Raw genomic sequence first — 17709 nt, 5'->3', positions numbered from 1 at the left:
TGTCAATATGTTTATCTTTCTTGAATATGGGAAAGGGTACAGAAAGTGGTGTGTTTAATGGAACTGGACTGCTTAGGGTTTCGGTTCACTGGTAAAGTTGAACTATGTGCTCTTAAGGCTGTCATAATGCATGCTCCACTCTCCGTTCGTTGCCATATGCTCTGTTTCTACACAAGTTAGCATTGCCATCAGTGGTGATGCCGTCCCTTTACTTTCCGGTTTGGAAGGACATCTAAAGTTAGTGGCCTATATCTAAAAAGGAAATCTCTTCTGGAAACTGCTCATGAAAAATAATTTTTTACCTGGATTTGGGCGAGTAAAGTATTTTTCCTGTTAAAGTATTTTCCTGCTAAATCTCATATTGGGACTCCTCTTTTATCCCGCTAATGTCCTTGGTGGTCTGAATGTCGACCCTTCATTGACCTCTGCAACAGGAACAGCTCATTGGAGCCTAGTATATTTATTCCCGATACTATAAGAGAGCCTTGGGAGGCAGAAGAATCTGGGGCAAATGCTAAGACACAGAGAACGGAATGTATGGGAAACATAATGTCAAATAAATACGAATAAGAAAATTAGAGTTGTTAAAAATCTGATATGTTCAAAACTGTCTTATTTGGAAGCCAAGGGATATTCTGTACTTATAAATCTAATTTTAAATTACAAATCAAGGGGCACCTGGTTGGCTCAGTTGGTTAAGCATCCGACTCTTGATTTTGGCTCAGGTCATGATCTCAGGGTTGCAAGATCGAGCCCTGCATGGGGATGTGCACTGGGCGTTGAATCTGCTTAGGATTCTCTCTCCCTCTCTCTCTACCCCTTCCGCACACTCTCTAAAAAATTACACGTCAAAAAGTACAAAGAACAATTTATATTTAAATTTAGGAATATGTTTAAATTCTCATTATGTGTTCACTTAGCACATTTGTTTCCTATTGTAAAATCACTGAATACATTTTGAGGATTATGAATATTTTGAAGTGTTAAGATTTTTTTACTTATTACAAGTCAATATTAGTGTCCTCATTTTAAGGAAATCACCTCTTTCTTTTCATTGAACTGCAGCTCAAAGAGTCATTCAAAGATATCAAAAAGAAATTCAACAATTTAAAGTTTAATTACACTAAGAAAAATGAAAAGGCTCGGAATCTGAAGGCTCTTAAATATCAAATTCAACAAGTTGATGTGCATGCTGAAAAAATACAGGTAAAGAGGAAGTGCGGGTGGCGTGTCTGTGTGTGTGTCTGTGTGTTTGTGCATGCATGCACTACTATGATTATTACAAAATCAGTTTGCATTTCAATTCTAGATGCCTAACCCTTGGGCTTTTTTGCAACATCGGGATTCAGATGGTAGTTTTCTGCTTTTGTAACAGTTGAGTTCCTCATGTAAAATGTATAAGTTAATTTATCTCTTGAGGCAGCTCTAGAATGAATTCTACCAAATCTACCCAGCCTCTCTGCTTCCATTCTTCCCCAGAGCACACACACATGCACACACACACAGGTGCACACCTCTTATACACCCCATTTCCTTTCCTTGCACATGCTTATGTCAGGAACTTACTCCATTACTCCCAGAACCTCGTACACTACCTCAATTACCGCTTGAACCAGCTAGATAACTTGAATATTTTTCCCAGGGAGACAGTGAGCTTCTTGAAGACAAGAAAATATTTTATTTTATGATCATTGTCTTTTTTTAAATTCATACTATCATTCTTGAAATCTGGAATAGGACCTGGTATATAGTGAATTTTCCATATGATTTTAATGACGGATCAGTAAACTATGTGGGAGAAAACCCATTCTTTCCAAAATACATTTGTGATTATTATGATTTTAATATATCATCAGGGAGAAGGCTGCAAAAGTTTTCCCCAAGTTTTTCTCTCAATAAATTATCACCAGCTAGCCTCATAAATAAAAAATGAATTTTGTTTTAAAAACTGTTTCTTTTTTGCATAGGCTTTGAAAAAGAAAATGGAAAAAGTTGAGAATAAAACTTCTGATTCTTTCTTGAGTTATCCAAATAATAAAGTTAATGTTCTTTTGGAAGCCATGAAGGATTTGCAAAAACATGTGGATGAGTTTGACAAAGTTGTGACAGATTACAAGATGAATTTGGACCTGACAGAGCACCTCCAGGAGATGATAGAAGAGGTATCCTTTTCTTGTTGAAATGGTGTCCATATGTAATGTTTTTAAAAATTGCTCTGTTACTTTAAAACAACGTTACTGCAGTTAATTTTGTCATTAAATCTATGCATCTTCCTCCTTTTCATGATTATTGCCTTAGGATAATTTCTTAAAGTAGAATTGCTGGACCAAAGGGGATGAATCGTGCAAAGTTTGATAGCATTGTCCAATTGTTCTTCAGAGAGATTTTACTAATTTGCTCTTACCAGCAACATAGGAGTTTCTCATTTCTCTATAACGCCATCAACTCAAGATGCTGAACCATCATGAAATTATGCTCACTGCTGGATATCTGTTTAAAATACTCAAAGTGACTTATTTATTTCATGGAACTTGCAAATGTTTAGAAAGAAATGTGATAGTGGGGTGTTTAATGTACACAAATTGTTATTGGTGTTATTTTTGTTTTTGTCGAGGGGATAAATGGTAGAGGATGCATAAGCTGTAGGAAATTTGACAAATTACAGTTGTTATTTGTTATACAGTTGAAGAAATTCCACACTTGAAGTTCTTTGTGGCCCATTATTCTGTGATACAGAACGTCTCTCTGCCACGGATGCAGCAGATTTTAGATTTGACACGGCACTGAGGAAGATGAGGATGATCATTCCTCTATGTCTGACCCATAGGCTTGCTGTGACCCTGTGGCACTTATTGACGGCCAGCTCCTAAGCGACTCATGTGTTTCTGTTTCTCACTCATCATAATCACTCTGGCCATGGGCAGACGCATTCCTTCCATCACCGTTATTTAGTATTTTTGGTGAGAAACTGTCTCAATTCTCCACTGTGCTTTGAAAATATGACTTGAGTAACTTCTATTAAAAACAAAACAAAGCAAAAAGGTCAAATGCTCTTCCTCAACCCATAAACTAAATCTCATTCTTAGAAGAGAATTTATTTATTAAGCAGGCAGTACTTTATCCATGTGTTGTTAATTACTTCAATTATTTTGGCAGGATTCTGTATGTTTGAACTTTTTGTCTTTTCTTTTAGCTGATATTTGAATTCTTTTCCATGCCGTATGCTTTTTATATTTCCTGTACTTGTTAGTCTGCAATGTTCTTAGCAAGTCTATTTCAGGCAAATCTAAGAAGGCAGGAAAATCAAATGAATTTCCATACCTTTATTTTCTTATCTAACTCTACTACCCAAGTGTAGAAGCCTATGATAATATTTTGACATTTTCCTTATTATGACTTAGAAAGTTCAAACTAATGTGATTATAAAGTTTGAGGAAATTGAAATTTGATACTTCAGTGGTCAAAATGAAGAACTTTAGAACATGGTATCTCTTTAATCTATGCTTATCCCATTTTAATTTAGTGTCACTTTTGGTATGAAGATGCAAGTGCCACAGTTGTAAGAGTTGGAAAATATTCCACAGAATGCAAGACAAAGGAAGCTGTGCAAATTCTCCACCAGCAATTCAATAAATATATCATGCCCTCTGTGCCTCAGCAAGAAGAAAGGATTCGGGAGATCAGTGACCTAGCTCAGCGCTTATATGGTGAGGTCTCTTTTAAAATAACCAGCAATTTGCCCTTGAACAAATCTATAGTGAACCTAATCCAGCAGAAAGCAGAGCATGACAAGCCCTCAGGGTCCTCACTACAGCAATTATTCAGGCAAGAGACTCAAGATAAGCACCCATATCTACAAAAGTAAACAGCCAGGAATAGAGGAAGGCATTTCTGCCTCCAGGAGAGGAAGTCTTTGGATTTTTTTTTAAAGACTTTATTTATTTATTTGACACACACACAGATCACAAGTAGGCAGAGAGGCAGGCAGAGAGAGGGCAGGGTGGGGTTGGGGGGGGGCAGAGCAGGGAGCCTAATGCGGGGCTTGATCCGTGGACCTTGAGATCATGACCTGAGCTGAAGGCAGAGGTTTAACCACTGAGCCACCCAGGCACCCCAAGGAAGTCTTTGGATTTTAATTATCTTGTGTAAACCCTCCTTTTCTATTCTCTTTTCTCCCCTATTCCTGTTGGTCATCCCCCTGGTTATAAGCAGACAAAACAAAACAACAACAACAACAACAACAAAAACCAAACTCATTTCCATGAGGGTGACTTCTTAAAAAACATTAAAAACTCCCATAATACTTAAAGTGGGTGTTAAGCTAAAATTGATGTCTCTAGTCCTCATATTTCTATGAGGGGTGTGGTTTTAGATTTAAGAAACAGATGGTTTGGTTAGTAAATTTAAGGAACAGTTCCCTTGCCTTCCTCTCCCTTATGGAATAAACAGGAGAACTCAAATTATCATCTCACTGGTTCTGCTTTTCTCTTCTCCATGACAGGAAAGAATACAGTTGTCAGTCTCAAGAGTCTTTCTATCTAAAGGAGGCCCTCATTTCAGAAACCCTCTGGGTGATGATAGCCCTTGGGGGTGCTGAGGGATAAGTTTCATGAATCCCCTGATATTGTTCCTATTGACCAAGGGTAGTTCCCAGTGGCCAGGCAAATCTAGCTTAGAAAGAAGATAACAATGGGTGGTACAGAATGTTTCAGCTGGCTGCCCACATTACTGCCAGGTGGATATTTTCTCACGCAACATGAAATGCTATCCATGGATAGCCACAAAAATGTGTGGAAACATATACACTGTACTACCCAATATTAAATTATTAAGAATGTATTGTTAGTACTTTTCCAAAAGGAAAAGGTAGAAACATAAAAATAATAAACTATGGATTGAAAAATTAATGGAAACGAATGTGATATCTCATTCTTACCATAGTTACTGTGTAAGTGCCTTAAAATGTTGTGAACGCCCTCTGCTTTCACAGCATTGTATATGGTTCCCTCTATTTTTGTACTTTCCACACTGTAGTGAAATTATTCATCTGTTCATCTGTCTTCTCTATTGACCATAAGCTCCTTGAGGGCAAGGGAAGCATGTTTTGTCACTGTATTTGAGTGCGTATTCAATTTCAGGATCCTATTAAGTACTCATAGAGACCCAACACTAGTTTAATTCCCCTCCCTTCATGCATATCCTGCGTCCTGCTTTATCTGTGTTCCTGGCCCTTATACCAACTGACAGATTGTATAGTTATTTGTCTATTGTCCGGCTTTTACACCAGAATGCAAACTCCGTTGAGAGAAGGGATTTTACCTGTTAGTTTACTTCTTCATGATACATACTAAGTGCTTAACAAATATATGATGAATAAATGAATCATTGACTGAATACCTTGAACAAATAAATAAATGTGAATCTTCATCTGCTCAGTAGAGAAGCTATGTAATTTTTAAAAATTCACAATAAGTAAAAAGCTTTAGGAATATTATTTTAACTCTTACAGGCCACCCAAACATCATTGGACCCGGAATTGTAAAGCAAATAAATTTATCTCAAAAAAATTTTTTGAGTACTTATTATGTATGAGGAGGTATAATTGATAAAAAGATAAATAAAACTTAGTTCCTTCATTCAGGAATCCACAGCCTAGACCTAGAAGTCATGTTACAGTAAATGCAGCCAGAAAGGCATGTATATTGGTTTGCTAGAGTTAACATCACGAAATACTATAGACTGGGCAGCTGAAACAAGAGAAATTCATTTCCTCACAGTTCTGGAAGCTGAAGTCCAAGATCACAAGATCACGGTGCTGACAGGGTTGGTGTCGCCTGAGGCTTCTCTCCCAGACTGGCAGCTGGCTGCCTTCCTGCTGCCTTTTCACATGGGCATCCCTCGTGCACTTGCTTGTCTTGGTGTCCCTCCCTCATCTTACACTGGTGGGATCCACTCACACTGGATTAGGGCCCCAACCTCATGGCCTCATTTTAGTTGAATCACCTCTTTAGAGAGCTTATCTCTAATTGTGGTAACATTCTGAGATACTGGGGACTGAGGCTTCAACATGGCAAGTTCTGGAGGAGACACAATGCAGCCCGTAACGTTGTGAAATACGGCTTAGTCTAAACCCTGGAGTCTGCAATCCTGGTTTCAAATCCCTGCTTCTGCATTACTGTCTGGGCAGCCTGAGGAGGCTCTCTGGGCCTCAATTTCCTCATTTGTAAATGCAATAGGGCCTAGAAAATCCAAGGAAAAATGCATTAATGCATATAAAGTACTTAGCTATAGTCAAATAATAAGCATTCACTGTGTGGTAGCTATTTTTATTATTATTCCAGTAGAGAGAAAATCTACGTGGGGAGGATTAAGAACATCTCACAAAGATACTGGTATCTGAAGTAGACAGCAGGGAGTCCGGGGGAAGGGCATTCCTGGTGGAGGAGAGACTACTTGCTGTGAAGAAGAGGCGCACTTTGACCAGAGACTAAGTATGTGAGAGATCTACGGTGACAAATATTCATCAGAAGCACCTTGAAACTGTTTTTGAATGCATAAATGAAGAATTGACCATGTTCTGAACAGGAAACAATGATTAGAGTGGTGCTTTAAGAATATTAGCATAGCAACATGATTTAGGTTACATAAAAGTGACAAGGTACAGCAAATATAATCATTTTTCTGGGGTACCTGTTTTTTCAAAAAATGTCTTTATTTATTTATTTATTTTTTATTTTTTATTTTTTTAAATATTTATTTATTTGACAGAGAGTTCACAAGTAGGCAGAGAGGCAGGTGGAGAGAGAGAGAGGAGGGGAAGCAGGCTCCCTGCTGAGCAGAGAGGCGGATGCGGGGCTCCATCCCAGGACCCTGAGATCATGACCTGAGCTGAAAGCAGAGGCTTAACCCACTGAGCCACCCAGGCGCCCCTCATTTATTTTTCTATTCAACAGTATTTATTAAGCACTTACTATCTATCAGCCTTTACACCAGACACTGGGGAGGTGAATTGATGCCTGGGATTTTTTTTTTTTTTCCTGCTAAGGATTTGATCTCAAAAAGAGTTTTTTTTGTCCCCCTTCTCCCCAGGTTTTGAAGAAGGGCAGAAATATGCTGAGAAAATAATGGCAAAACACAAAGAGGTTCTTGAATCTATCACTGAATTATGTGTCTCTCTCACAGAGCTTGAAGAAAAGCTGAAGGTAATTTCTTCTTCCCAGAATATGTATTTTCAAGTGATATAAATAAAAATGTGTTGATAAGTGTCTTCTAGTGCAAAGATGTTCTAACAGAAATTCTCAAGGGACATAATGTGCACATTTGTTTCACAGCTTTCTAACATAATTATCTGGGTGTTTCTGATAATTAATTCTGTTTCTTTTCCATCACTGCAGAGAAAAATATTGCTGGGAAGGAGGGCTAAACACAATTAAGGTGTCTCATTTACATTTTCATGGATCACATCCTAAAGGATAAATGTGTGCCATTAAAATCAAAGTAAAGTCTGTATTAAGTAGCCTTATGTTTTCATTCCCAAATAATAAATGGAAGGGCTTTTTTTTCCCCCTTCCAAATTGTGGCCCCAGAGAAAATAAAATTAAATCCTCAGGTGTTATATTCATTGAACATTTAGCTTCATAGAAGTATTAAACTAATCATTAGCATCCTTCATGAAATAAAAAGTTGATGGAATAAAGACTAGAGAGGAAATATGTTGATATCTAATGTCTAGGCAAATTCAGTTAAAAGAGAGAAATGCATATATTCTTTTGTCTGTATTTTGTGAAAACTAGCTTCATTAGTACTGTTTTAGTGACTGGCTGAAAGAACTGGTTATTTAAGATGGAGAGAATAATGAGGTAATTAAGAACATAGGCTTTAGAGTAAAACACAGCTGCCTAGGAATACCAGTCCTCCAAATTATTGGACTTGTGATTTGGGGTGAATTACCTCATCTCTTTGTGTCTCAGTTTCTTGATCTGTACAGTGGAGTGAATAGGGAAACCTAATCACAGAGTAACCCTGAGAATTGAAATGTGAAAACATTTATAATTATAATGATCATTGTTGATATCGAGACATAAGGGCGCTCTCATAGTTCAGAGTAGAATTATATTTCTAGCAACCATTTTTTCTGTATGAATTTCCATGTCATAAATTTGAGTACTCAGTCCATTCAAAATAGTTTGCTAAGCTTTTAATTGAGTGGGTGATCAAACAAATTATCTTTTTTCCTTAAGAAACTAAATCTTAAACTTTTTTACCATTTTATATAACACTGCAATGAACATCTTCTCACATAAAGATTTTTTTTTCTCTTGTATTGTTTCCTACACATAAACTCTCCAGAGCAGATTTGGGTAAATGAGCATGAAGTTGTTAATGTTTCTAATATACATATGTTAAATTACATTCCACAAACATTTTACAATTTTAATGTCACCAGTAATGTATGAATATGCCATATGCATATTATCTTTTTAAACAATGATCATATCTTCTCCACCTTCACCCAACCCTCTGAGGATCTGTTTCTTCTCCGGACTTCCAATACACAGCTTGAAAAGCACAGCTTTGCTGACTCTTTGCTCTCTATTATCTAGAACAGCCCTCCCATTTCTGTTGTACATCTTCAAGTGAGGTCCACTTAACAAAATTTACTCTCTTATCCCTTCATGGCCATTCTTTCTTAAAGCTCTTGCCACTCCCTCTGCCCACTTCCTCATCCCCCATTCTTTTTACACACCTTAGTTAGGATTGCACCCTCTTTTTCTCATTTTCAACTCATCACCTGGTTTCTCTTTTGCACTAGTCAGGAGCCTCCTAATTATACCCTCTAGCTAGATTACCCTTCCTAAATACAGCTGCTAGTATCGTTTTTATACTCAAAGTACTCCACTATAAATTCTTCATTGCTTGCCAAATAAAGTTGAAATTCAAGGCCTTCCAATGTTCTGCAGCTGAGTGTCTTTCCAAATTAGTGTGCTTCTATATTCACCATAGGTACCTGTCTCAGTGGCGGACCATCCCATATTCCCGAGTTTTCTGCTTCTAAACCTTCATGTACATGACCTTCTCTCTCTGTTTATCTACATTTTACTATCTCTCAAAGCCAAACCCAAATGTTGCCTCTTTTTCAACTCCTTTGTTAGGCTTTTGCAAGTCTTTTGTCCCTTCTTCTCTGATCCCCCAGAACACGTGCATTCTTTCCTACTATAATCATCACATGTAACTACCATCGCTACCCCAACCCATCTATTTGATTACACCTGAGAAAACCCTATGGTTCTGTTCAGTTTAGGGTCCCACACAACATTTAACACTGTGCTTTGCCTAAGGCGGGTTTTCTAGAAAGAGTATTGGCATTTGTACTAAAAACTCAAAGGACTGGTACAGAGAAGAAGAATCCTTCAATAGCTCAAAAAGGTTTGATTTGGGTAGATATAAAAAATGAGGAAGGGTCTCTCTGGCAAGACTTATGGGTATCAACAAGGCTCTTACAAGTTAGACCCTGAACAAAAGCTTGTCAAAGAATGCTTATTAACACTTTACAGATATTTGCATGAGAGCATAAATGTCTAGTTTTTATGTTTTTAAGGTTGGTGCTATGGGCATTTTGTAGGTGTTATTAAAAGTAGGCCCAGAAATCCCTATCAAAGCTGAAATAACGATAATAATCCTTTCTATTTGTATAACAATTTGGGATATACTAAGGCTTTTCATATATATATTACTTCAGTGATTTCCAAATACCCTTATGATGGTGGTAAGGCAAATGTTGTTTTCCTATTTTATTTATTTATTTAATTATTTATTCATTCATTCATTCAAGGAGAAGGAGAGAGAAAGAGCACATGAGCAGGGGCAGAAGGGGTAGGGAGAGAAGCACAAGCAGCCTCCTATGCAAGGCTCGATCTCACATCCCTGAGATCATGGCCTGAGCTGAAACCAAGAGTCGGATGCTTAACCGCCCAGGTTAATGAGCCAGCCAGGGGCCCCATTTTCCTTGTCTTAGAGGTGGAGTTCAAAGAAGGTAAAAGTGCTTTGCCTGGGGCCTCACCATCAGTAGTGGTGAACTCTATAATTAAATACAATTCAAAATCTAGCATTCTTTCAACAACCACTGCCATTTTGAGATTAGATATCACATGTGTACTAAAGTGGAGTTGACTTATCCACTAATACCAACCAGCTTACATTTTAGAGTTAGACTAAAATCTGAATCTTCCTCCTAATTCTCTGAGTCCATATAGCACATGCACTTTGAGGAGTGTGCTATTTCTTTAAGGCCCATCTAATGACATGTTCCAGGTGGAATAGAGAATGTTCTGGTGTGGTAAAATCCATCATCCTAAATTTGGTGTACCTGAGGCTCCTTTCACCTTTACATAGTCTTTTCAGCCCTCACAGGGGCTCCCCAGCAGCTTGCAAGTGCCTGTACTTCCTCGACTAAAATAGCTCCATGAACTAAAGGAGCGTAATATCATCACCCACAGGAAACATCCTTTGTTCTCAACTTTTTTTCTTTACCATACTCAGTGATGTTTTCTTCCTCTCTTCACAAGTCTCCCAAACATTTGCTTATGCATATTCTCTGGACTTCCTCTTTGTTCTCCACCAAAATCTTCAGACATTTCTTCCTCAGCACTTCACCCCAAAGTGCTCCTAATGGTTAGATGGCCATGCGCAATGATTCCTTTCTCTAGAGAATGCTCCTGTAGGTGCATCCTACTGCAATAATGACTTCGTTCCGGCTGGGCCTTTGAACAACCAATTTTTACTGGCAATGAATTTTATCAAAGCAGTGAGGTGGATGGGGAGCTGTGAGCTTGACAAGTTAATTTTGTAAATCACAACATGAGAGTCTTCAGTCTCTTGTGGAATACATTTGCGGAAAGGTTCCAAGTGGCCTATGTTTTCTTCCTAGGGGTTATTTTGTAGCGCTCTACTTCCAACTTTCCTGGCCCAGTCTCCACTAACCATTGCTTTGTACAGCAGGGGGACATTTTAAAGACAGATGTGAATTTGGAAGACCTCCATGATGACTTCATCGATCTGCTAAAAGAACCAGCGAGTAATACACAGACACTATTCAGTGAAGGAAAGAATAAGGTAAAGAAAATTATGTAATCTCAGTTATTCATTCTGTTTTGAGGTTAGAGTCCTTATTCATTGAAAAAAAAAGTGAATTAAAGCCTTCTTTTCTATCTGAATCAAATCTTTCAATGCACATGCAATGTGAATGTCCTTATCCTGTACTTCCCTTCTACACTTTACTTAGTTGTTCTTCTTCCATTTATGCTATTTTCCTCTGAGCATCTTCTGTTTAACAGTGGGACCACAGCATTGCACAGTGGTATTGGGATAGCCCTTCAGTCACCATACTGTCACTCCAAACTACTACTATTTCTCCCACCTTTAGTTGCCTTTCCCATTTTCCTTTTACAGTCAATCCCAACTTCAAATTTGACTTCTCTCTATTATACCACCAAGCTATGGTTCTGTTGTTTCACACTATCCACTGGAAAATCTTAATACATGAAATTAGCTTGTGTCTTATTCCACTGAATCTATCTCTAAGTTGATATTTCCAGGTAATATACTAAAACATAGGATCCAACTGACATATAAATACTAAAGTACTTAAAATATTTAAATTACTTTAAAATCTATATATTACAGATAAATTAAATATGTAGCAAAAACTGCAAATATTCACAAAATGCAAATGTTTCATAATTTCAAATGCATTATTTAAATCGTATCATTATAGTTTTTCAATATAAGTTGCTCTCTCTCTATTTATAGCTGCTGGACTATAATTAGCTCCTATCTTTTTGCTTTACCAGATTTGCTTCTAGTGTTTCTCTTTCTCCCAAGGAACTGAAGGAACAGAGTCAACATTATTCTCGACTGCCCCCAAATTAATAAAGTATTCTTCTTGTGACATGAGAATTTAAAATAAATATCTCCCCACTTGTTGTTATCTCAGGGAGAATGATTTATCTTTCCTTCAAGTCAGTACAATTCTTAGATCTTCTATATAACCTTCTATAATCTTTTCCACAGGTTAAATCTATGTCAAGATCTATTGAAATTATATAATCTCCAGGCAGCAAGTATCATTATACAAACTGGCTTTTTTGTGGGATGGTCTTGAAGCATTTAAACCCTGATTCTACTCTGAAGCACAGGAAAGCTGCCAAACCTTGATCACTCTGTTGAGTCTTGGTCTTATATCAGATGGCCTTTGGTTACTGTGATTGGTCTCTGGGATTTCTCAATCTCAGTACTATTGATATTTTGGCCCAGAGAATTCTTTGTTGTGGAGAGCTGTCCTGTGCATTATAGGATATTTAACAACATTCCAGGCCTCTATCAACTAGATGCCAGTGGCACTCCCACTCCTCACCCAGTTGTCATAACCAATGTTCGTAGACATTGCCAGATGTTCCCTGGAGAACAAAAGCACCCTTGATTGAGATCATCTCATTGAAATAGTAAAGAATAACATTCAATGCATCACATTTTCTTAACTAGGTAACTTTTTTTAAAAAGATTTTATTTATTTATTTGAGAGAGTGCAAGTGAGACAGAGGGAGCATGAGCAGAGGGGAGTGGCAGAGGGAGAGGGAGTAGCAGTCTCCCCACTGAGCAGGAAGCCCTATATGGGGTTTGATCCCAGGACCCTGGAATCATGACCTAAGCTGAAGGCAGACACTTAACTGACAGCCACCCAGATGCCCCTTCTTAACTAGGTTTCTAAGAGATACTAAATTCAACTTATTTTTTAAATTCTGTACATTGTCTACACTGTCAACCACACCCATTTACTAAGAATTGAAGTGCAACTCATTATTACCAAAGCAAACATACTCATTTATACTTAGTAAATATGGATTTTCTTGTTTTTATTTATTTTTCGTAGAAAAAAATAAAGAAAAAGATTCCTTTAAATAAAAAAGCAAGGTTTATTTTCACTGTGAAATCAATTTTTTTAATATAAGTTGAAAGGTCATTTGTTATTTAGTATAAAAGTGAAGGCCCACAATTATAGCTGTCAAGAACTCTCACTGACATCATTTCACATATACATTCAGGTGCAGTTAGCACAGACAGCAAAACGAAAGGGTGACAGTAATCTTCCCTTTAAACAGCTCAATCACATTTACCATTTAATTATCTCTATCATTTATATTATGTGTCAGATGTGATGATTTCCCAAAAAGCCATATGGACAGATAACAAAAATACCAAGTAAAATAAAAGCTTATCTGGGAATCATTGTGTCCAATTCCAATACCCCAAATGGTGTTATCTTCTTTGGAAAGTTATTGGACTCAAAAAGAACAATTCCAGTAGTGTTTGGTCAGAGGAAGATGGCAGCAGAGTAAGAGGGCCTGAGGCTTCTCTTGTCCCACAAACACAACTAGATAACTATCATCCTAAATATCCCAGAAAACAGCATGAAGACTGATGGAACAAACTCTACAACTAAAGGGAGAGAAGAGGCCATATCAAAGAAGGTAGAAAGTATGAAGATGTGGTTCAGGGGAGAAACAGATCACCAGTGCTATGGAGGGGAGGGTGCTGTGGATGCAAAGGGTGAGAGAGGAGCACACAGGAGAATGCACAAGGAGAACATTTTCCCAAAGACATTGGCTTGGAAAACAAGAGGGGCTGAATTTTGTGAGTTCTTGCAACCAGCAGGGCTTAAAGCCTAGAGTGTTAAAGATCATCAGGCTTGACGGGGATAGAGCCAGAGGGCACTGCCCTACTCCTAGAGGGAAAGCAGGCAAACAACCTGGGGACAGACAGTGTGGAAAGCGCAATCTGAAGAATCCTGGGGCACACAGTGAGGATATTGTTCACTCTTCTTGGAGTGGAGTACATCCTGAGAGGCAGTGTTTACAGAAATCCCTCTCCAGGAACAAAGGAACTGGGTGATACCATTTTCCTCCTCCAACCCTCAACATAAATACAGATCCATCTATGAGAAGCAGTGCAGTGCCAACACTAGCTACCTGACTTGCTTACAACAAGCCCCACACCCCTATACTCTCACGGGACTGCCCCTTTCAATCAAACTTGCCTCAGTCCTAGCACAGCAGCTCCTCCCCTGAACACCAGTACAAATTCCTGCCCACACTATGTCTCCCAATCAGAGTGTTCTGCAGGGCCTCAGTTCTGGTGGAGATGGTGTCCGATCTCATTTCACAAGCAGATCAGAGCATATGTAGGTAAAACTCCTTACATAGAGGCAGGGGACCAAACACTGCCCACAGCATGCAAGAAAGCCTCTCCAGATGACTAGCCTGAAGGATAGAGCAGCCAAAATACAATAGGAGAGCACATGTAGCACACACCAGAGACACTCTCTGAAGTACCTCTTTGACATCAGCCATAGCATCTTCTTTCTCAATATGTCTCCTGAGGCAAGGGGAAAAAATAAAAAATAAACTATTGGGACTTCATCAAGATGAATTAGGCCATTACTTTCAGCTTTCCCTCTATGGTCAGGAACAAGACAGGGATGTCTACTCTCATCACTATTATTTAACGTTGTACTGGAAGTTGTTGCCTCAGTAGTCACACAACAAAAAGAAATAAAAGGCATCTAAATTGGCAGGGAAGAAATCAAACTTTCACTATTTGCAGATGACATGAAACACTGTACAGAAAACCCAAAGGACTCTACCAAAAAACTGTTAGAACTCATAAACAAATTTAGTAAAGTTGAAGGATACAAAATCAAATACAGAAATCTATTGCATTTCTATACACCAATAATGAACAGCAGAAAAAGAAATTAAGGAATCAGTCCCATTTACAATTACACCAAATACAATAATATACCTAGGAATAAACCTAACCAAAAAGGTGAAAGACCTGTACTCTAGAAACTATAAAATATTGATGAAAGAAATTAAAGATATCACATAGAAATAGAAGACATTTCATGATCATGAGTTGGAAGAATAAATATTAAAATGTCCATACTGCCCAGGGCACCTAGGTGGCTCAGTCAGTTAAACGTCCAACTTTTGATTTCAGCTCAGGTCTTGATCTCAGGGTTGTGAGTTCAAGCCCTGCAATGGTCTCCACACTGAGCATGGAGCCTACTTAAAAAAAAAAAAAAAAAAAAGTCTATATTATCCAAAGCAATCTACAGATTTAACGCAATCCATATCAAGATACCAAAAACATTTTTCACAAAACTAGAACAAATAATCCTAAAATTTATATGGAACCACAAAAGACCCAAGTAACCAAAGCAATCTTGAAAAAGAAAAGAAAAGCTGGGGGCATCACAATGCCGGACTTCAAGCTCTATGACAAAGCTATAGTCATTAAGACAGCATGGTACTGGCACAAAAACAGACACATAGATCAACAGAACAGAATAGAAAACCCAGAAATGAACCCATAGTTATATGGTCAGTTAATCTTTAACAAAACAGGAAAGAATAGCCAATGGAAAAAGACAGTCTCTCCAACGAATGGTGTTGGGAAAACTTGACAGCAACATACAAAAGAGTGAAACTGAACCACTTTCTTACACCATACAAAAAAATAAATTCAAAACGGATAAAAACCCTAAGGAGAACACAGGCAGTAACCTCTTTTGACATCAGCCATAGCATCTTCTTTCTAGATATGTCTCCTGAGCCAAGGGGGGAAAAGCAAAAATAAACTGTTGGGACTTCATCAAGATAAAAGCTTCTGCGCAGCAAAGGAAACAATCAGCAAAGCTAACAGGCACCCTACCAAATGGGAGAAAATAATCACAAATGACATATTTGATAAAGGATTAATATCCGAAATATAAAAAGAACTTATCAAACTCAACACCCAAAAAACAAGTAATCCAGTTAAGAAATGGGCAAAAGACATGAATAGACATTTTCCCAAAGAAGACATACAGATAATCAACAGACACATGGAAAGATGTGCAGCATCACTGATCATCAGGGAAATACAAAACAAAACTAGGATGAGACATTACCTCATACGGGTCAGAATGGCCAAAATTAACAACACAGGAAACAACAGGTGTTGGCAAAGATGTAGAGAAAGAGAAACCCCCTTGCACTGTTGGTGGAAATGCAAACTGATGTAGGCACTCTGGAAAACAGTATGGACATTCCTCAAAAAGTTTAAAATAGAACTACCCCTCCAGTCCAGTAATTGCACTACTAGGTATTTACCCAAAGAATAAAAAAATACTAATTCAAAGGGATACATGCATCCTCATATTTATAGCAGCATTATCTACAATAACTAAATTACAGAAATAGCCCAAGTGTCCATTGACTGATGAATGGACAAAGAAGCTGTGGTATGTATATATAAAATATGTATACATACATATACATGCATATACGTGTATATACAGTATATATGTATACATATGTAAATATAATATATATTATATAATGGAATATTATTCAGCCATAGAAAAAAATCAAATCTTGCCATTTGCAAGAACATGGATGGAGCGAGAGAATTATGCTAACTGAACTAAATCAGTCAGAGGAAGACAAATAGCATATGATTTCACTCATATGTGGAATTTAAGAAGCACAACAAACGAACCTAGGGGGAGAAAAGAGAGAGAGAAAGAGACAAATCAAGAAACAGACTCTTAACTATAGAGAACAAACTGATGGTCACCAGAGGGGAAGTGGGCGGGGGATGGTGAAACAGGTGATGGTGATTAACCAGTGCACTTGTGATGGGCACCAGGAGGTGTTGAATCACTGAATTTTATTACTGTATTTTATACCTGAAACTAATGCTTAATAATAATAAACTAATAATAAATAATAAACTGATAACACTGTATGTTAACTAACTGGAATTTAAATAAAAATTTTTAAAAAAGAGGGGTGCCTGGGTGGCTCAGTGGGTTAAAGCCTCTGCCTTCAGCTCAGGTCGTGATCCCAGGGTCCTGGGATGGAGCCCCACATCGGGTTCTCTGCTCAGCGGGGAGCCTGCTTCCTCCTTTCTCTCTGCCTCCTCTCTGCCAAACTTGTGATCTCTCTGTCAAATAAACAAACAAAATCTTTAAAAAAAAAAAAAAAACCTTTTAAAAAAGAGAACAATTCCCCCAGACTATTACAAGAATATATTCATCACAGGTTTTCTCTTAGAGATAATAAAGCGTTTCTCATTTTTCAAACTCCCAAATGCAACAGGTGGCATTAGGCAATTCAGTAAATGCAGTGCCCATTATGCTGTTAACAGATTAGTGATGGTATTTTACTTCCAAGGTGAGCACTGTAGTTAAATCCATAGTAATATCTGAAAATTCCTCGGGTTAAATGAACTCCCAGAATATAAAGAGACTCCCGCAAAATCATAGAACTATTCAGCAGAAGATGCAAGCTTACAATGCCCACATTTATGGTTATAGAATTCAAGTGCTAGAAGGGATATAACAATCATCTGATCAAATACCATTTTACAGTTGAGGAAACTCACACTAAAAAAGATCAAATATTTTGCCTTCCACAAATCCCAGAAACCAATGTCTGAACTGGGCGGGCAGCCCCATTCTCCGGAATTTCAGACATACTAAACTTTTTCCCCAAGAACACAGGAAAGCAAGGAACTGCTACGTATAAATGAGTTGCTTTGTAATGACACTGCAGATTCCCATGCCAACCTCATGAAGTACCTTTTTGATACTAAGGATTTTTAATTCCA

The 17709-nt window shown here is 37.8% G+C and overlaps 1 protein-coding gene across 1 annotated transcript in view; it reads left to right on the top strand.

Moving 5' to 3' along the window:
* The window catches only part of LOC111144596 (coiled-coil domain containing 141), a 220786-nt gene that overhangs the window by 194201 nt on the left and 8876 nt on the right, over nucleotides 1-17709 (top strand). The window contains exons 18-23 of the mRNA XM_022498977.1: nucleotides 1066-1206; nucleotides 1968-2162; nucleotides 3524-3707; nucleotides 7090-7202; nucleotides 10996-11112; nucleotides 13582-13587. Coding sequence (XP_022354685.1) covers nucleotides 1066-1206; nucleotides 1968-2162; nucleotides 3524-3707; nucleotides 7090-7202; nucleotides 10996-11112; nucleotides 13582-13587 — 756 coding nt within the window. The remainder of the gene's footprint in view (nucleotides 1-1065; nucleotides 1207-1967; nucleotides 2163-3523; nucleotides 3708-7089; nucleotides 7203-10995; nucleotides 11113-13581; nucleotides 13588-17709) is intronic.

This window comes from Enhydra lutris, unplaced genomic scaffold (genome assembly GCF_002288905.1).
Source record: "Enhydra lutris kenyoni isolate GAN:26980312 unplaced genomic scaffold, ASM228890v2 scaffoldscaffold1, whole genome shotgun sequence".
NCBI lineage: Eukaryota > Metazoa > Chordata > Mammalia > Carnivora > Mustelidae > Enhydra > Enhydra lutris.
This window is presented reverse-complemented; position numbering and strand designations above follow the sequence as displayed.